The sequence below is a fragment of the Nycticebus coucang genome, chromosome 10 (genome assembly GCF_027406575.1).
Source record: "Nycticebus coucang isolate mNycCou1 chromosome 10, mNycCou1.pri, whole genome shotgun sequence".
Classification (NCBI taxonomy): domain Eukaryota; kingdom Metazoa; phylum Chordata; class Mammalia; order Primates; family Lorisidae; genus Nycticebus; species Nycticebus coucang.
The window spans coordinates 14,402,129-14,424,391 of NC_069789.1; the positions used below are offsets into that span (position 1 = coordinate 14,402,129).

Consider the following 22,263-nt stretch of genomic DNA (forward strand, 5'->3'; position numbering starts at 1 on the left):
CCACGGATGTTTACTCGGTCTGATATGCTTTTCACAGTCCGTCAATAAAGCTGATGCACAGTTTGATGAACTCTTGCAATGTTTTCAACAGTTCTGCTTGTTACTGGTCCCCCGACCTCTCTTCATTAGTGACATTTTATCTCCCATCAGAAAAATGTTTAATCCATTTGTACACTGCCATTTTCTTCATGCTTAACCTCATAAATTTTAACTAACATATCCTTGATTTCACTTCCACACTTGCCAAGTTTAATAAGAAATTTCATTTATTTTGTTGCTCTAATTCAAGCTTCGACATTCTTGTGATGGCACACAAAATCATGCAACAACAATTAATGCCACTTAGCCTGATATCACAACATGTCAACATGTAGACACTGATATACCAAGGTTATGAACCCTTACTGCGTGTTTGTATAGTGCTGCCAATATAAGCACACAGTGGTAAGTTTACAAATTTAATTGTCAGGCCTTATACAACTGATACTTTAGAAATTCAAAGGATAGGCCTTTCTGGTTTGCAGTCTCGCTGCTACTGACATAGACACTTGGAATCAAATTGAAAACCAAGAAATGAAACTAACATCTTACAACCACCTAATCTTCAATAAACCAAACAAGAACATACCTTGGGGGAAAGACTCCCTATTCAATAAATGGTGTTGGGAGAACTGGATGTCTACATGTAAAAGACTGAAACTGGACCCACACCTTTCCCCACTCACAAAAATTGATTCAAAATGGATAAAGGACTTAAATTTAAGGCATGAAACAATAAAAATCCTCAAAGAAAGCATAGGAAAAACACTGGAAGATATTGACCTGGGGAAAGACTTCATGAAGAAGACTGCCATGGCAATTCCAACAACAACAAAAATAAACAAATGGGACTTCATTAAACTGAAAAGCTTCTGTACAGCTAAGGAAACAATAACCAAAGCAAAGAGACAACCTACACAATGGGAAAGGATATTTGCATATTTTGAATCCGACAAAAGCTTGATAACTAGGATCTAGAGAGAACTCAAATTAATCCACATGAAAAAAGCCAACAGTCCCATATATCAATGGGCAAGAGACATGAATAGAACTTTCTCTAAAGATGACAGATGAATGGCTAACAAACATATGAAAAAATGTTCATCATCTCTATATATTAGAGAAATGCAAATCAAAACAACCCTGAGATATCATCTAACCCCAGTGAGAATGGCCCACATCACAAAATCTCAAAACTGCAGATGCTGGTGTGGATGTGGAGAGAAGGGAACACTTTTACACTGCTGGTGGGACTGCAAACTAGTACAACCTTTCTGGAAGGAAGTATGGAGAAACCTCAAAGCACTCAACCTAGACCTCCCATTTGATCCTGCAATCCCATTACTGGGCATCTACCCAGAAGGAAAAAAATCCTTTTATCATAAGGACACTTGTACTAGACTGTTTATTGCAGCTCAATTTACAATCGCCAAAATGTGGAAACAGCCTAAATGCCAACCAACCCAGGAATGGATTAACAAGCTGTGGTATATGTATACCATGGAATACTATTCAGCCATTAAAAAAAATGGAGACTTTACATCCTTCGTATTAACCTGGATGGAAGTGGAAGACATTATTCTTAGTAAAGCATCACAAGAATGGAGAAGCATGAATCCTATGTACTCAATTTTGATATGAGGACAATTAATGACAATTAAGGTTATGGGGGGGAAGCAGAAAGAGGGACGGAGGGAGGGGGGTGGGGCCTTGGTGTGTGTCACACTTTATGGGGGCAAGACATGATTGCAAGAGGGACTTTACCTAACAATTGCAATCAGAGTAACCTGGCTTATTGTACCCTCAATGAATCCCCAACAATAAAATAAATAAATAAAAAGGAAATTCAAAGGATAATTAGAGACAACTATAAGCAACTACATGCCAATAAATTAGAAAACTCAGAAGAGATGGATAAACTCCTACACACATACAATCCACCAAGATTTAACCAGGAAGAAATCTAAAACCTGAGTAAACAGGTTTTAGAGATATAAACAGTAATAAAAAATATCCCATCAAAGAAATGTTCAGGACCTGGTGGCTTCATTGTTGAATTCTACCAAGCACCAAAAGAAGAACTAATATCAATCCTACTCAAACTATTAAAAAAAATATTCAAGGCACAGAGAATACCCCTAAACTCATTCTACAAGGCCTGTATTGCCCTGATACCAAAAGCAAAGACACATCAGCAACAACAACAAAAAAAAACTATAGACCAATATCTCTGATAAACATAGATGCAAAAATCCTCAGCAACATATCAGCAAACTGGATTCAACAACACATTAAAAAGATTCATCATGATCAGATGGGATTCATCCAAGGGATGCAAGGATGGTTCAACATAGGCAACTCAATTACCGTGATAGGTCAAGTCAACAGAATGAAGGACAAAAACCATATTATCATTTCAATTAAGGCTAAAAAAGCATTTGATAAAATTCAACATCACTTCATGATAAAAACTCTCAAATACTATATATATAAGGAACTGACCTCAATATAATAAAAGCCATATTTGACAGACCCACAGCTAGTGCCATACTGACTGTGGAAAAAAAAGTCTAAGATCTGAAACATGGCAAGGATACCCACTTTCACCATTGTTATTCAACATAGTACAGAAAGTTCTAACCAGAGCAATCATATAGGAGAAAGAAATGAAGGGTATCCAAATTGAAAAGGAAGAAGTCAGGTTACCTTGTTTGCAGACAAAATGATCTTATATCTAGAGAAACCTAAAGACTCCACCCTAAAACTATTAGAAATAATAAACAAATTTAGTAAAATTACAGGATACAAAATTAACATACATAAATCAGTGGCATTTCTACATAGTAACAGTAAATAATCTGAACATGAAATCAACAAACTAATCCCATTTATAATAGCTATGAATAAAATAAGATACCTGCGAATAAACTTAACCAAAGAAGTCAAAGACCTCGTTAACAAAAACTATAAAATACTGATGAAAGACGTAGAATAGGAAATTGTAAAAAGGAGAGATATTACATGTTTGAAAATTAGAAGCATCAATATTTTTTAAATGTCCATACTATTTAAAGCAACCTACAGATTCAATGTAATGTCCGTCAAAATACCAATGACCTTCTTCACAAAGAAGAAACCCCCTGAATAGCCAAAACTATCCTGAGTAAAAAGAATAAAAGTGAAAGAATCACATTACCCAACTTCAAATTATACTATGTAGTAACCCAAACAGCATGGTACTGGTATAAAAACAGACACATAGACCAATATAACAAGGAACAGAGAATCCAGAAATAAATGCACACATCTATAGTAAACTTTCCTTCAACAAAGGAGCCAACAACATACAACACAGGGGAAAGGACAGTCTCTTCAATAAATGATGCTGGGAAAATTAGATATCCACGTGCAGAAGAACGAAACTAGACCCTTATCTCTCACAATATATAAAAATCAAATCAAAACAGATTAAATATTTAAATCTAAGATAGGCAACTATGAAACTATTAAAGTAAAACTTTGGAGAAATGCTTCAGGGCACTGGTCTGGGCAAGGACTTCTTGAGTAACACCCCCAAAGCCCAGTCAACCAAAGCAAAACTGGGATCACATCAAGCTAAAAAGCTTCTGCACAGCAAAGGGAACAATATACAAAGGGAAGAGACAACCCACAGAATGAGATAAAATATGTGCAAACTACCCAGGGCAAGGAATTAATAACTAGAATGAACAGAGTACAAGGAGCTTTAGCAACTTGATAGGAAAAATATCAAATAATCAGATTTTAAAATGGGCAAAGGAACTGAATAGACTTTGTCAGAAAAAGGCATACAAATAACCAACAGACATATAAAAAATGCTCAAGATCATTAGTCAGAGAAATGTAAATCAAAATTGCAATGAGTTATCATCTCACTCCAGTTAAAATGGCTTTTATCAAAAAGACAGGCAATAGTGAATACTGCTGAGGACAAGCAGAAAGGGGATCCTCATATACTATTGGTGGGAACATAAATTAGCACAACCACTATGGAAAACAGTATGGAGATGCCTCAAAAAAACTGAAAATAGAACTACCATATGCTCAACAATCCCTCTGCTGGGTATATATCCAAAAGATGGGGATTCGTTATGTTGAAAAGATATATGCACTTTATTGCAGCACTATTCACAGTAGCTAAGATTTGGAAGCAACCAAAGTGTCCATCAACAGATGAGTGGATGAAGAAATTGTGGTATGTATACACAATGATTATAGACTCACAAAAATAATGAAGTCCTGCCCCTTGAAAGAACACGGGTGGAACTGGAGAACATTATGTTAAATAATGTTTAAGAGCCAAGCACAGAAAGACCAGTCTCGAATGTTTTCCAAGCACAGAAAGAAGCCAAGCACAGAAAGACCAGTCTCGAATGTTTTCACTGATATATGAGAAAATATATATTAACAACAATGGATTTCATAGAGACAGAGAGTAGAATCATGGTTACCAGAGGCTGTGAAGTATGTGTATGGAGAGCTGGATAAAATAGGAATGGTTAATGGATGCAAAAATACAATGCACCCATTGATAGAATGAACAATATGCCACAGTGACCATAATCAACACTAAGGCAGGGTATACATTAAAATAACTAAAAGAATGGAATTGCAATGTTTCTAAGACAAATGTTAAATGCTTATGGTGATGGATACCGCATTGCCCCAATTTGATAAAGTCACATTGTATGCCTGTATCAAAACTTCACGTATACCTTTTAAAGATACACAATTATTATGTAACCATAATTAAATTATTTTAAGAATTTTAAAGAACTCAGTGTCATAAAACATGCCATCAAGAACTTGAAGAGACAATAAAATTATAAACCCTAGAGATGCAAATGAGAAAAACGTAAACTTACAAAGGTAAAAGATGTTGAGTGCTTGATTTCAATGGCTTCAAAAAAATGTTACCTCTCAATTTATTGCATTTCCTGCTTCTAGTAGCTTCGATGTCAACAAGGAAAGGGGAAGATGTGACATGTATTCAATCTGTTTCATCTTTGAGTCTCCCAGCTGTAACATTAGGTGTTTTTAAACCACCCAGTCCATCAAGTTATCTACTTATTACTATACATTTTTATCATGGTTCACAGAGTGAGAAAAACAGATAATCTCTCCATAATTTACACACATGCACATATATCTAGAATTATAGCTGAAAGCTTAATATATAGAGAGATGTTGCACATTGTACATTTTTTTACCATTGTTGATATTATGAAATGCTTTTTGTCCAGGTGTTTTTCACATGATTATGTATAACAAAGAATTCATTCATATGTGCCCTTGATGTAAGAATTTAGAAAAATCTAATATGTTCTTTTAGATTACAAATGAGCCAGGCCTCTAAGTAAAAGTCTAAAAAAGTAATGACAGGGTATTTGAGAATCCTTTTCTTATTATTGCTGGCTTCACTATTCCTTTCGATTCTTTTTACCATTCTTCATCTTATTCACTCACTATTGGCTGATCATGGCTGTTAATTAAATTAACTGTCAGCTGAGTCCACCAAGCCCCTGTCCAAGTGAGCCCAGTTGGATATAGGGCTCTTACGACAAAAGCAAGCTGGGGAAACTTTGATTTTATGACATCATCCTTAAGAATTGCTGTACTCTTACCGTAGCCAGTCCAGCTGTATTTTGTGTGAAAAGCTCCCAAGAACTATATAAAATTAAATTTTCAGCCAATGTTATAGCCATATTTCTCCACCAGGGGGAGCACACCTTTTGTGCATAATGCAAGACTTCTTTTTAAAAGGGAAGTTATTTTACGCTTTGAAGAGTTCTCAAAGATCACCAAATCTTTAATTTTACCGAGAAGAACACTACGTCATAGATAATCTAAGTATGTCGTCACATACTAACAAAAAATAGATCTAGATGTAAAACCCAAGTATGAGACTTCTCATTTTCTCCTGGAGCACACTCAAAATATCTTACTTCTTTCCAATACTAAGTCACCGTCAAAAACATAGTTGGGAGTAAATACATTTAACAATTGTATATCCAAAAGAGCAAGTGCCATCCACAATTACTATTCTATACAAACGTTTCCTTTGTTGTAGGTTTTTTTAAGTCAATTTTATTACAAGCAAAAAGATATAAAATTTGACTTTAATAACAGAGAAAACAATGTTCCATGGAAATTAACTTATAGATTAATTCACTAACAAGTGTTTCATCTACACGGCAATTTAACAATCTTAATCTGATTTTAAAAAAGCTCTGACAGTTTTGGCTGGGCGCCCATAGCTCATGAGTAGGGCGCCAGCCACATACACCAAAGCTGGTGGTTTCCAGCCCAGCAGGGGCCTGTTAAACCACGATGACAACTACAACCAAAAATAGCTGGGCAGGCACCTGTAGTACCAGCTACTTGGGAGGCTGAGGCAAGAGAATCAGAGTTTGAGGTTGCTGTGAGCTGTGACGCCACAGTACTCTATTGAAGGCGACATAGTGAGACTGTCTCAAAAAAAAAAAAAAAAAAAAAAAAGTTCTGACAGTTTTTAAAAGATCATATCCAGCCAGGCTCACACCTGTGAGGCTCAGGTGGGAGGATCATTTGAGGCCAGGAGTTCAAGACTATTCTGTCCAACACAGTGAGACCTCACTTCTACCCCTAACTCCCAAATTAAATTAGGCAGCATGGTGGTGTGTGCCTGTAGTCACAGATATTCAGGAGGCTAATCCAAGATGATCACTTGAGCCCAGCTGCTGTGAGCTATGATCACGCCACTGCACTCTGGCCTGGGTGACAAAGCGAGATGCTATCTAAAAAAAAAATAATAATCATATCCTTAGGACTATTTGCCCAGGCACAACTTGGCTGACTGCTCCTTAGAGTGGCCAGTTTCCTGCGGGAGCTAGCTGCTGTCAGGCTCACTCTCTGGGTGGACATAGAATGACACAGCTTCTAAAGAGCATATACTTAGTTCCACTTCAAGAATGATTTTCTTTGCAAGATATAAATGGGAACAGACATACTCTTCTGCCTCGATTCCCCTGCAAGCTTAGGGAAACAAAGGCAGTCCATCCCGCCTGGCAAATGGGAAGTTAAATCATGGAATCTGTCACAATTTCAAGATAAATAAAAGAGATGGAGATTCAACATCTTACCTGCTGGGCAGCATCTGAATCTTTTTTAGGAGATTCCAAAACAGCAGATTGAGATTCTGGATTGGAAAGGAAGTAGATAGTCAATACCTTAAAGAACAAATTTTCCTATTTCCTCAGTCAGAAAATAAAACTTTCACTGAAATATATCTTCAACCATAAGTACCAAAAATATTTAGTCTTTTGCAACTATCTTATTAGACTATTAGGATATGACAACTTTTGGCATACAGAACACATACAGTGATGAACACTCACATCATTAATTATTTTTAAACATCAGAATAGTCCTTTGCCCGTTTTTACACATCAACCATAATTGTTTTCTTCAATCTCTACACTCTACATTATGCCACGAAGTCCTTAAGACCTTTACTCATTATTCACTTAGCTTACATCTGTACCATGAATCTTAAAAGGACGGAATCTCAAGAGCTGGACCTCACTATAACAATTACCTTTTGATTTGCCTGAGAGATAATGAACACTGTCACCGAGAGGCACTGAGTAATAAAAGACTCAGGAGGGATTTTGCTCCTTTACTCTTTGTGTCACTTGAGATTCCTGGAGATTGCAAATTCATCACACCTGACAACTAAGGGAACATCAAGTCCTGGATTTTTATTGTTGTTTTTAAGCTGGAGGGCACTTTCTTCTAAGTGAAGCTTACTAACAAAATTTAAAACCATAAAAATAAAAACGAAAGGGCTTCCAAGAATCCCAAGTGGATTAGATCTGAAAACCACTAATCTCATCATCTCCTACATTTTAGATATGAAGAACCCAGCGCCCACAATGCACACGGTCGGTGGCAAGGTGAAGACGAGAGTTTATATCTCCCGTCACATTGCTCCGGACACTGGCAGGCAGACCAGATCCCAGACACAGGATATAGTAGCCATTCTTCATGATTGGCTCAACAACCCCAACTTAGCAGGACTGTAGCTGATGTATGTAACAAGGTGACCAAAAAATAAGATTTTTTTTTGCAATTTTTGGCCGGGGCTGGGTTTGAACCCGCCACCTCCAGTATATGGGGGTGGTGCCCTATTGCTTTGAGCCACAAGCACCGCCGATGTATTTATTTATTTTTTTTTAGTTTCAGGTTAGTGTGAAGGTGAAAACAACTAGGTTATAATATTTGCATTCATTAGGTAACGCCCCTCTTGAGGTTGTCTTCCACCTAAAACGTGCGCCATACAGCCTTACATTGTGCCCATTAAGTGGGAGCATGCCAACCCTTCCTCTCCTCTCCTCCCTCCCTCATTCCCCCTCCTCCCAACTTGAATTGAGTTTCTCTCTTATGTGGGCAGGACATGTAATATTTCAATGGCAAAGCACATTGTTAAGCTACAGTGTAAGTTTCACCTCCCTCAGATGAGAGTCTCAGCCTCCACAGAGGCCCACGTGGCCTGGTTCACCTCCTGTCATCCTGAGCCTAACCACCCCTGCCTGTCCCTACTTATTCACAATGCTCTGCTGGCCAGCTTGCTGTTCTCTAAAACATCAGTCACCCTTCTTCCACAGGGCCTCGAAGCCACAGAAGCTGTTCCCTCTTCCCAGGATGAGGACCGTTCTTTCCTGACACCTGCCTGTCCACCTTTCTTAGTCCCTTCTCCTGGGGCTTTGTTCCAGCCTCTCTAGAGACCCTAAAAGAACAGCCTCAGCCACTACTCAATACTCACATGCCCTGGCCCTTACCTTCTTACCAACACTGACCATCACACTGTCCCATAATTCATTACTTATATCTCCCTTACTCCACTCCAAAACATAAGCTCCGTGAAAGCAAGGATTTCTGTCGATTGTTCCACACTCTTGTAGCCTCAACATCTAGATAGTCACATAGCAGGTGCTGAACATACTTGTTGAGTAATTCTAGGAATCAATGAAAGAATAATTGAAAGGTCAGAACAGTGATGGACCATGAAGGGTGTGTCACCATGAAAAGGAGCTGTCCTGAGGGAGTAACGGTTTTCTAAGAGGCAATATAGATGCTGCCTTGCCTTCAACTACTTCCTGACCTCAGCTAAGAGGACATCTTTCAAAGCAAAACTCACTGAGAAGAGCACGATGCCGTCGCTTACCAATAGATGTCACAGTGGGAAGAGAATAAAAACAAAGCAGCCTTAAGATACAACCATTTTCTGGACAAATACTACATTTGATTGAGCTAAAAAAAAAGGGGGCGGGGATTCTTTTCTCTTTCTTATACTGACAAATCTCTACTCTGAACTGAACACAGAGTCAGCCAAATTTAAGTAAAAATCTTTAAGAGCAAAGCTAGTCAAGAGTTAATAGTAATGCAAAGCCAAACTCTTGCTTTCTCTTATTTTTTTGTAATTCTGAATCCTCCCTGAACACAACAGACTCAAGACAAGTACTGGCTTTGTACCAAGGGAGAGAGTTTTTCTTCTGCTTCTGTCTTATTAATAGATAGTGCTGTAACAGTCTGAAGGATTTCCTGGTCGTACACTAAGTTCTTTACATTACAAATGTACAAAATGTTTCCTAGCTTTTCTCTATAGTCTTTCCCGGTGACCGGCACAAAAGAGCAAACTTCTGGGCTCTGGTAATAAATAAGAACAAGTGTAGTTTACTAAACAATGTATTTAGAAAACAGTACTTACTAGGAAGATATATCAATCAAATATTCTGAATACCTACACCCAAACTTGCAGTTTCCCTCTAATTGAGGGGTGTCCAACCTTTTTTTTTGTCTCTGCTGTACATTAGAAAAATAAGAGTTGTTTTGGGGCACACAGTAAATATACAAACACTAATGAAAGCTTGTTACCAAAGGAGAAAAACAAACAAACAAAAATATCTCTGCATATTTTTCATGACATCAAAGCAAAAAACACCCTCACGAAATCAGCATTTGGCCCCTGGGTACAGGTTGGACACCCCTGGTCTATTTCAAAAGCTAACTGAATTGAATTCATCCTTCCTTCCCCATCCCTGTCACCATCCTTTTTATTGCTTTGAATTCATGTTTAAATGTCTAAGAGAAGTTTAGATGTCAAAATGCTGTCTGTGGAATCATAAGCTGGAATACAGGAGTACCAGGGGGCCAAGATGTTAAGGCAGAAATGCACAGAATAATGCTGCTGCAAAATAAAGAGAGATGCACGAGAAACTCCGAGAGAAAAGAAAGATACAGGTTAAGGAGAAAAAATAATCGAGAGCAAATGAAAGCAAGCAAGAAAATAGAAGAAAGATGGTACAGGAAGGAGAAAGGAAGGGAAGCCTGAGGAATGGCAGAGTAGGGCCAGGGAGTGAAGTGAGTGGTGAGGAGCAAATAAGAAGTGAACTGGCTTCTGAGGAAGGGCTCCAGGTAGAGTCACTGGCACGTGGATGTGACAAATCAGCAGAGTTGCAACATTCCCAGAGCTCCCTAAGTGACAGTGACCAGCTGTCATGCAGACTCCAGTGCACCCGTTACCAACACTGTCCTTCTCCCAGGACCAGGGGCTGTTTTGAGAACAGCCTTAAACCCAGCTCTGGGACTGGCTAACAGTCTCCTTAACTATTCACCAACTAGAATGGTTAAAGAGCAACCAAGATAGAGCACTCTCAAGAGTACGTTTAAAACAGTCACCTCCTTCACTCATCCTTAAAATTAAGAAACTAGAATTTTTCAGAAATCATTGTGAAGGAAAGAGGGAGAAAAAAATTCCTGATAAAACTTTAAAGACTCGATTTTTAAAGATGCCTCATAAAAGTCTGTGGCATACTCTAAAATTCTATGCTCCCTGCAATTCCAAATATGTTTCAGGAGTGATTTCTTTATCATCACAAAATAAGTCTATGACTCATAAAACCAAGCATACTTGGATGAGTTATGGATTTGTAGGAAGAGGACAACAAGAAAATGAAGGGAAGCCTCTCTGCTAACACGAGAAAATAAATTAAATCATCCATTAAAAATATACAAAATATGCCTCCTAAAAATGAATTTAGTGGTCTCTAAATAGTTTTACATTTTAAGTGAAAACACAATTATATAACATTATTAAATTACAGTTTCTTGAATGGCATACATCAATTTGATTCACATTTAGCCAATTTAAACTGAAAGAGAATTCATTACATGTCACTTAAATAGGAAGACTTATGATTGGCTGGCTAATAAATGGTAGATGTTTTTAATTCTGACATACTATGTTCTTCCACAAATGAAGCTGAGGTTAAACACTTTAATTTTCCTAAATGGGACCAATCCTGTGTTATACTTATTTGATTATTTACTAGCACGGAGGATCTGCCCCTGATTGCCAACAAAGTAAGTCCACATCCAGGCTTTCTCTAGCCAAGTTTATAATGTGTGCGTATATATACATATACATATATATATATATAGAGAGAGAGAGACAGACAGACACACACATACAGGGTGCACATGAAGTCTGTGTGCAACTTACTATGTTAAACTATTTTAAATTGCACACAAACTTTGTATGTAACTTACTATGCAACTTACTAAATTGCAACTCACTATGTTAAACTATTTTAAATTGCACACAAACTTTGTGTGTAACTTACTATGCAACTTACTAAATTGCAACTCACTATGTTAAACTATTTTAAATTGTACACAAACTTTATGTCCACCTCATATATATGTCTATATGTGCTGAAAATGGAGACTTTATCTGTAGGAGACCCAGTCTACCTATTCTAATACATTTTACCCCCTGATTAAATGAAGCTCAGAGAGAGAATGCTATCAACTGTTTCTGGGCCCCTTAGAGCAGGCGTCCTCAAACTTTTTAAACAGGGGGCCAATTCACTGTCCCTCAGACCGCTGGAGGGCCGGACTATAGTTTAAAAAAAAAAAAAAAACTATGAACAAATTCCTATGTTATATCTTATTTTGAAGTAAAAAACAAAACGAGAACAAATACAATTCATACCACTTCATGTGGCCCACGGGCCGCAGTTTGAGGACACCTGCCTTAGAGAATTTCTGCACTATCTCAGTCAAACATATGTTAAATAAAACGTTTGCACAACACACAGAAATGAGTATTTGTCATTACATCACACACAATGTCTTTTCTTAGAAGCCGTGAGAGACATTTCTCCTAGATAACAGAGGCCAGACAAGGTGCGTGCTTCTCTGAAAGCTTGCTGTTTTCAATCTCACGGACACTTGAGAATGATACAGAATTGTTCACCATCCCCATTCTGCTTTGAAACTGAGAGATAAATTTCCAATTGCCTTTAAATACAGTAGAACCTCCAGAGTGGACCACTTCCCTGCACTGACCACCTCTTTAAGTTGACTATTTTTCATAGACTAGACATGCACCACATGTACGTATCAGTACTGGAGGCCTAGTTCCTTATGTTGACCTCTTCAGTTTATTACAGTCCCTTGGGTGGTCAACTTACTGAGGTTCTACTATACTTGGAGATCCTTATGCTTGGAGATTGGAGATCCTTATGAAATACATTTTGGTATTCTATTACAGCTTATCTCAGCTTCTTTTTTTTTTTTTTTTTTTTTTGCAGTTTTTGGCAAGGGCTGGGTTTGAACCCGCCACCTTGGGTATGTGGGGCCGGCGCCCTACTCCTTGATCCACAGGCACCACACCTCTCGGCGTCTTTTTATTGTTCTATCCTAAAATCTTTTTATTCTGATCTATGTATCTTTGTAATTTTTTCTATGCCTTGGATATGTATAAGCTGCTCAAATATTTTTTGGAACAAAGGTGAGTTATAATTCAGCCAGCCAGCACATAGCCACATTTTTCTTTTTAAGGATTTCTATATAAAAAGTTCCTACCATCTTTCTACCAGATTTTCTCCCATATGTTTTTTTTTCCTAGGATTTTCTGTACTCAGATTGTCTTTCTAAATTCAATCCTGTTCACTCTCTTAGCCATTCACATGTTCAAACATAGATAAGGGACTTGATTTTCCATAAAAGAAACAACTAAGGATCAAGTCCCTTTTCACAGCTATACTGCCTGCTTCTGGTTCTCCATGAAGGTACAAAGTCAAGCTAATTATGGCTCTGATTTTGTGTAACTCTATTGAAGGCCTTTGAAACTTGGTACTGAGCCCCTAAAATAACCCATGAACTGTTTTAGTACACAGACAAAACTCTCCCTCAAATCCTGCATTCATGTGCTAGGTAGATTTTTATTTATTTAGATTTTTTTCCAAGAAAACCAAACGATCTTGAAATGCTGGAAGTCCACAGGAAAGACATGTACATATAAGCAGATAAAAGTACAATATATTTTATAAATAATTCAAATGGCAGAGATACGCATAAAACGTCATGGGACTCCAGAAACAGGACAACCAGAGTGGGTGAGTGGGTGTACTAGATGATAAAGGGAAATGAAGAGAAAAGATAAAGACAAAACAAGATAAACGGAAAGGTTTGCTTATCAGTTTCTACCACCAACCCTTGCAGTATATTACTACTTCCTAACTTTTTTTTTTGTAGCCAGGCTTCTCCTTCTAGAAAGCATTCTGTAGACTTCAACAGGTGGGGCCCATGTGCATGACAGTGTGCCAAGTGCACAGAGAGACGGGAAGAAAAGATTCCCAGGACCGCTGGTGAGCAGAGGCACCCAGACCTCACCTTGGCCTCCACATGCATATAAAGAAAGGTCTGTTCCTTCATCACCATGCAAAGATGGAGAAAAGCCTCTTTCACAGAAGAGATCATGGAAAAATCAAAGTGAGATAAAGCTTGAGAAAGGCAGAAGAGGGAGCACCAGGAAGCTGAATCAGTTGTGTAATTGAATCATTCTGTGTAATTACATCACACTGAATGTCTTTTACATGCGAATTAGTAATAGCTGAAAACATTTTTCTCCGTTTTCTAAGTTGAATCTGTAAGTCTCTCTTCTTCAAAAAGAAAAAAGTCATCAAACTCTTTAACTTAAAATTGAAAGGAGCCATGTGTTGCATACACATTTTAACCATGTTAAACACAATGTGAAGTAGCCATCAGTTAAGTGTACTGCAAATAGTTTATTGCTATTATTAATTATATTGTAAAACTTTGCAATTGATACAGAACCCGAGAATCTAGGCGAGATGTTCCCTGTCATATTGACATTCTCACTCTTGACTGACCAGAAGAGAGTGTGGTTTGGCTCTCTGGGAATAAGAGTGCCCTGTGGAAATGTCTTTACAAAGGAATGTCATGGAGTCCTAGCAGGAAATGGTTAGAAAGCACCATTAGATCACTTTGAACCAAGGAATACTGCATGACTGTTGGGGTTAATAATAAGGCAACTGAAGAAAGACAAGTCTCAAGTGAAATTATTTTCTACTTACCCTCATCATCCTCTTCAAGAATGCATATTTTAAAAGGAGACAAGTTATTGCATTAAAAATTACTTGCTCTAGCATTTTGCAAGCTACATCACACCATAAAAAACTAGGTGACAACTTTCCTGGTATCAATCCCAACTACCATTATTCACCAAACTAAAATTCAGATTATCACTTTCAATTAACTTTTAACCAGTGCCCCTCTAGTAACATAAAAAGTTTCATCATATTTTTTAGAGTACCCTAAAATTTTAGACTATAATATAAATATTTCAGTTAGAAAAATTGAAGAAGACACACTAGGGAAGAGAACACATGGAATTATCACCCTCATCTACAACACAAAACACAGGACATGAACCGTTAAAAGGGATGGCCACGTACCTGACTAATTCTATATCCACATCTGGGTACTTTGTGCCAATAAATGATCTTTAACATAAATAAATAGAACAATGTATATAGAAGGATCAAATGTATATAATAGGATCAATATATTTATTTCAGTGCTTTTCCTTTGAAAACTAGAAGTATTTTCACTCACTTGTTTTATTTTTAGGTGCTATGATGTTAGAAGTCCCTCATCTCTAAAAATCTTTGCTTTAAGGAACTCTGACTTGGTCTTAGATCAATTGTTCTCTGTGTTATGATCAACTCAGAGTCTTACATAGAACGTTTCATGGGGAGTACAGCCCACCTTGTGAATACTTGGCAGTGTTTGAAAAACACTGGACATTAAAGGGGATTCAAGGTCAAGTGCAGGCCCCCTTTCAGTGCATTGATGGAAAGAAGAAAGGCATAAATGTATCCCTCTAGAGCAGTGGTCCTCAAACTTCCTAATGCTGCAACACTTTAATACAGTTCCTCATGTTGTGGTGACCCCCAACCATAAAATTATTTTTGTTGCTACTTCATAACTGTAGTTTTTGCTACTGTTATCAATTGTAGTATAAATATCTGATAGTAGGCGACCCCTGTGAAAGGGTCATTCGGGTCACGACCCACAGGTTGAGAACTGCTACTCTAGAGACTGGAATAAAAATAGGAGGCTAGGCTACCATAGCTGGACTCCAGGCAGGAGCCTAAAATAAAATCCACTTGGATTGTTAGTTTTGAAGGGAGCTCATGAGGAAGATAATGTGAAATAACGATAATTATAATAACAGTAAATACAGGGAGCCAGGTATTGCGTTCTGAGCTCTGATGCTTTATATAATGTCATATAATCCTTAAGATAGGCCTGGGCAGTAGAGACCAGGGCTCACCACCATCTCACAAATGAGAAAACTGAGTACAATAGTTAGGAAATTTGTCTAAGATTACAAAGCTCATAGATGGCAGAGCCCAAGCTCTAGGCTCCCATGTGATCTGCTTTTACTATAAATCCAAATTAAGATTTTAATGATGCTCTTCCTCTCTATGAGCCAATCAGAAAGAAACATCAAAATTCTTAACTTTACTACTTATGCTACCATTTAGGAAATTATGGAGGTGGGTGGGGGGATCCTATGAATAGCAATGATGTCCTTTTATTTACTTTTCTCCCATCACCAGAAAAGTCAATATTTATTCCTGGTCAATCAATTGAGAAGAAGTTGGGGATTTATAACATCAAAATGAGGGAAGAACAGAAGATAAAGCAACAAAAGTCCCTAAAGCATTGTAACAGAAACATGATTCTCTATTCTGTACAACTAAGTGTTTTCCTGGCATTGGGCTTGGAGATCACCTGAACTGCTGCAAATAAAGCTGATGCTTATCGCATGCTGTCTTCCCAGTCAGCAACTCAAAATACTTTAAGACAATGAAAGAAATGAATAGAAGATGGGAAGCGCCTGTGGCTTAAGGAGTAGGATGCCAGCCCCATAAGCCAGAGGTGGCAGGTTCAAACACAGCCCTGGCCAAAAACTGCAACAAAAAAAAAAAAAAAAAAAGAAAGACAGACAAGAAAAGAAAAGGATGGCGCCTGTGGCTCAAAGGAGTAGGGTGCTGGCCCCATATGCCAGAGGTGGCGGGTTCAAACACAGCCCTGGCCAAAAACTGCAACAAAAAAAAAAAAAAAAAAGAAAGAAAGAAAAGAAAAGAAAAGGATGGCGCCTGTGGCTCAAAGGAGTAGGGTGCGGGCCCCATATACCAGAGGTGGCGGGTTCAAACACAGCCCTGGCCAAAAACTGCAACAAAAAAAAAAAAAAAAAGAAAGAAAGAAAAGGACGGTGCCTGTGGCTCAAAGGAGTAGGGCGCCGGCTCCATATACCCGACGTGGCAGTTCAAACCCTGCCCCGGCCAAAAACTGCAAAAATAAAAAAAAATAATAAAATAAAAAGGATCAACCTCCCTCCTCGCCCTCCCCCCCAAAAAAAGCAAGAAAAAAATCCTCTACATTAAAGTGAAGAGATTCAAAGGGACATGGTACGGTGGCCATCACTCCTTCAAAGGGGACAGATAGAAATGTCCCCACTTTGGGGCTCTCTTAATCCAAACAGGAGGTAGAGCTCCTGCCTCCAGCAGTGGCTCCCACTGGACATCTGGTGGTAGTAGTTCTCCAACTTTAGTAGATACTGTAATTGTTGGAGAATTCCAATGTTCTCTCCCTAAAATTCTTACTCAGCAAGCCTAAAAGTGGGGCAAAAGAATCTTTGACTTAACAAGCCTCTTAGCGATGCAATTTTAATTGGTTTATCTGAAGATTATACTCTAAAAAATGCTTAGAAGAGAAACAGACTCATTACCCGCAGCAAGCAGTGTTTTAAAGACCCATCATGTTACGCACTTGCAGAGCATTCCCTGTCCGGGTCTCCTACCTGCTCCGGTATCCACTGGCCTCTGTTCTTCTTCAGGAGGCTGAGACGAGGGCCACACAGATGGGACTCGCCTGGGAAACTGCCCCTCGGAGTAATCCAGAGAGTGTGTGGGTTGACTGACGGCAGCCCAGGTGTAAAGTTGATCTTGCTAGATTAAAAAAAAAAAATGTTTAAATGCTATAAATTCAGTGATGGAACAATAAACCTTGACTGACATATTGCAAAATCATTCCTGTGTAAATCACATACAGGGTGGCCATAAAGTTAGTGTGCAAATTAGTTTACCAGTAAACTATTTTAAATTGCACATAAGCTTTTATATAAGACTTTTTTTTTTATTAAAGCATAGCTGTGTACATTAATGCAATCATGGGGTACAATGTGCTGGTTTTATGTACAATTTGAAATGTTTTCATCAAACTGGTTAATTAAAATAGCATTTTATACTATTCAATGTAGATTACTAAGATACACATTTCTTTCAGTCTTTTTTTTTTTTTTTTAACCCTACTGTCTCCACTTTTTTTTTTATAGTAAAATCTAAGTCTTTTTTTTTTTTGCACTTTTTGGCCAGGGTGGGTTTGAAACTGCCACCTCCGGTATATGGGGCCGGAGCCCTACTCCTTTGAGCCACAGGTACCACCCAAATCTGTGTCTCTTTCTTTGAAGGGAGAGGTGCTATGTAGGACTACAGGAAATTATAAGGTCAGGTGATCCAGACAATCAGAGAAACCCTGAGCTACCATCATAAACTCATTTGAATAGAGGTTCTTTTAAGAATTGTTTATACACCTGTGGGAATATCACGTACTTGGGCACCAATCAGCAATAGTAGCAGCCGTGCTTTCAACAACAAAAAGCCCAGGACACTGACTTATCTGGGGTCCAGGTTGGAAACCGGGAGAGACACCATGAAAAAGTAAGTCAACCTGCCAAGAACAAAAGTACTAGATAAAACTCTTCTGGCCAACAGAGGCTTTGCCAGATGCAAAACTACAATCTGAACAGACGGAGAAGGTAGTTTATAAAGATTTCTAGAGCCAGGAATTAAACTGTACATCGCACAAAGGAGCCCACTTAAAGGCCTATAAACACCTCAGAAATCTCATTAGGATTTAGGAATAACAAGTTTGATCATTTTAAGATAGATACGTTCAATATATTCATGCCCCGTGTTTGCAGCATTTTCCCTGCTTGGGTATCTTTCCCTAATACCTCTGATCAACAGAAAATAACACATTAGAATAGTATGGACAATATAGAAAACAAAAAACATACTATGATCATTAATACTAGAAAGAAAATGAGTCAAACCAACAGACAGATGTTGCTATTCCTATAACATATTTACTATAGGATGCAACATTTAGATCAGTTAGTCTAAGCTTTACATTTAGCAACAGTCATTGGCCCTAACTGGCGGTTCAGATTCCCAGAGTCAGCTAGGATCACGTCACTAGGGCCACATTTCAGACCCAGCCAAGCATTCCAGTTACTCACATATCTTTCAGCCATTCATTCATATCTTGATCAACACCAGAGACTTCTCTATTTAGCCTACTGAATATCAGAAATGGCTTTTCATTGGTGACATTAGTGGCTTATTTAATGAACAAGATAAATGTCAGGCATTCAGTCTCATTGGAGAACCTGAAGGAATTCAATGTAAGTAGACTGTGTACAACATGAGAGAATGTTCCCATATTTGAAAAGGTGAAGACTCAGTCAAGGGATGAGGTTAAGGCATAACCCTGTCAGTGTTACCCTGTTTCCCCGAAAACAAGACAGTGTCTTATTTTAAGGTGTGCTCCCAAAGATGCGCTAGGTCTTATTTTCAGGGGATGTCTTATCTTTCCTGTAAGTAGGTCTTATTTTCGGAGGATGTCTTATTTTCGGGAAAACGGGGTACATCCAACCACAAGTTTAGGAGGACATCTCTTTGCCTGTTGCAAACAAGTTTTTTTGTTTGCACAGAATCCTGCCTTCTTCATGTCTGTACCACACGAACCTTTCACGCAAAGTGTGGTCAAGCATCTACTCAAGTACCAAGGTGGACTTGTTAACTACTTGTCATGACCCCTCCAAGAAGCCTGCGTGGACTCTTGCCCCTGCTACTTTTGTGTATTTAATGAATGTCTGTGTTTTTGACAGAATTTCATTTGAGATTTGCTTTCATTAAAACCCAGTAAATTGTTACATTATCTATACAAATGGAAAATGGATCAAAAATCCAAACAGAAGAACTAAAACTATAAAACTCTTAGAAGAAAACGTAAGGAAAAGCTTCATGACACTGATTTTGACAATACGTTTGTAATGAGGCACAAGCAACAAAAGTAAAAATCAATAAACTGAACTAAATCAAAATTTAAAACTTCTGTGCACGGAACACAATCAACAAAGTGAAAGGCAACTTACAGAATGTGAGAAAATACTGGGATGCCGCGTCTGTTAAGGATTTAATACCCAGAATACCTGTAAAGGACTTCTATAAGTCAACCAAAAATAAATAACTTGATTTTAAAATGGGCAAAGGGTGTAAATAGATGTTGTTCCAAAGAAGACACACAAATGGCCAACAAGCAGATGAAAAGACACTCAGTATCACGGAAATATGAGTCAAAACTACAAGCTATCACCTCGCATCCATTAGGATGGCTACTATAAAATAAAAACAGAAAATACATGCTAGTAAGAACGTAGAGAAATGGAGAACTTTGTTCACTACTAGTGGTAACAGAAAATACTACAGCTGCTATGGAAAATATATGGCAGTTCTCAAAATATTAAAAATAGAATTACCAGATGGCACCCGTAGCTCAGAGGGTAGGGCACTGGCCACATACGCCAAGGCTGGCAGATTTGAACCCCACCCAGGCCAGCTAAAGCAACAATGACAACTGCAACAAAAAAATAGCCGGGCACTGTGGCGGGCGCCTGTAGTCCCAGCTATCAGGGAGGCTGAGGCAAGAGAATTGCTGAAGCTCAAGAGTTTGAGGTTGCTATAAGCTGTGATGCCACAGCACTCTACCCAGGATGACATAGTGAGACTGTCTCAAAAATAAATAAATAAATGAATAAATAGAATTGCTATTTGATCCAGCAATTGTACTTCTGATTATATAACCAACATAATTGAAAAGAAGACCTTGAAGAGATATTTGTATACTCATCAACAGGAGCAAGCAACCCAAGTGCCTATCCATGAATGAATGGGTAAATAAAATACAAGATATACATATTATGGGAAATTACTTAACCTTTAAAAAACAGGATATTTTGACACATGCTACAAGGATGAAGGTTGATACAGTGTATGAAATGAAACAAGCCACTTACAAAAAGACAAATACGGTACAATCCCACTTATGTGACCTGTCTAGTGTGGTCAATGGCATAGAGTTAGACAGTGGAACGGCAGTTGCCAGGGCCTTAGGGTAGAAGGAATGGGGAGTTGTTGCAATTTAACGGGTATGGAATCTCAGTTTTAGAAAAATGAAAATGTTTCTGGGGATCTGCTATACAGCAATGTGAACATACTTAACAATATTAAAGTGTATATTTAAAATGGTTGACATGGTAAATTTATGTTATAAGCATTTTACCACAGTTAAAAATTTTTAAATGTATGTGTTTTAAAAATTGATAAATTGCAAGGCTGTTGGGGAGTAGTTAAGCTTCACCTGCTCAGGAGTTGCACATGATTAAATTGATTTAGAACAGCTCTTAACAGGTGACAAGGATACAGCTGTGGCTCAAGAAAAGCAATGAAATGTAACTCTCTCTCCACCATACCTCACCCTCCAGTTAGTGCTGGTAACATCTGTTAGCTATATTCCACACAGCCTCAGAAAATCTCTCCAGAAACCTATTTTAAATCTTTGCACCCATTGGCTTCCTAATATTTTTCAGTAAAGCAGAATCAAACGGACATGGCCATCAAGGATCCTTTAGTAACAGGCACACAGAGGCTCAGCCTCGGAACCAGACAGACCTGGACTGCCCCTCAGCACCACCACTGTGTCAGCTGAACAAATCACCTGAGTTCCTCACATGTGTGATATATGCAGCATGCTTAGTAAATAACAATGCCTGCCCCACCGTCAGCTCCTCTGGGCCCAGAGTGACCGAGAGACTCCACATCTGGCCATGATCAATGACAAAAACACTGTTGCTTAGAAAGTCATCATCCTGATAACAAACCCACTCATAGTTTGCTCCATGTAACAGAGGCAGCACCAACAGCCAAAGAAATAAAGTTAGGTCTGGCAGAGGGTAGACAGGTGGGAAGGAAGTGGCTAAGGAAAAACAGTGGGGACCAAATTGTTGCTAGGAACCAAATTACAGCTAGGAACTGTTCCCTGGTGAGACCATACCCAGTGAGGAATTCCTAGTGACCTTTAACTGACCTAGAGATCATTACCATCCAATTAACATAGCATGGGTGGGGCTTTGTGAAGGATTCTGGGAAAGAGGTACGGGTAGAAAGGAAAACATTCTAATAGGTATAACCAACCTGTTATGTAATCTGCTTTTAACCCCAACCTGTCAATCACCCTGAAGGCCAGGAATGATAACCAGTCCTCCCAGGAGGGAGGTGGGATAAACTAGTGAGCACACCAAAGGCAGTGTGGGCTCAGACTAGTCTAGGGGGTCTTTCTCAACTCATGGCGACTGACTCGTTCCCCCTTTTCTGGGACATATTTTCACAATGTTTTGTCCTGGGTAGCTTTCTTCATTGCTTTTACTTCATATACCTTCTTCCTTTTTGCTGTAATAAACTAGCATTGCTCTGTATCTGTGATCTCTCCATCATCAGCTCAACTCCGTCCCAGTACTCATTCATAACCCTGCGAACCAGCAGACCACAGAACATCCAGAGAGACCTAGCAGTAAACTGTCTCCATTGGAGTTTCATCATTCATCAAAACACAAAGTGTCCTGAAAGCACTCTGTATCACCTC

At 38.5% G+C, this 22,263-nt stretch overlaps 1 protein-coding gene across 1 annotated transcript in view; it reads right to left on the minus strand.

Moving 5' to 3' along the window:
- FMN2 (formin 2) overlaps nt 1-22,263 on the minus strand; it is a 378,063-nt gene that overhangs the window by 270,987 nt on the left and 84,813 nt on the right. The window contains exons 3-4 of the mRNA XM_053607776.1: nt 17,300-17,447; nt 7,200-7,255 (exon numbers count right to left, since the gene is read on the minus strand). Coding sequence (XP_053463751.1) covers nt 7,200-7,255; nt 17,300-17,447 — 204 coding nt within the window. The remainder of the gene's footprint in view (nt 1-7,199; nt 7,256-17,299; nt 17,448-22,263) is intronic.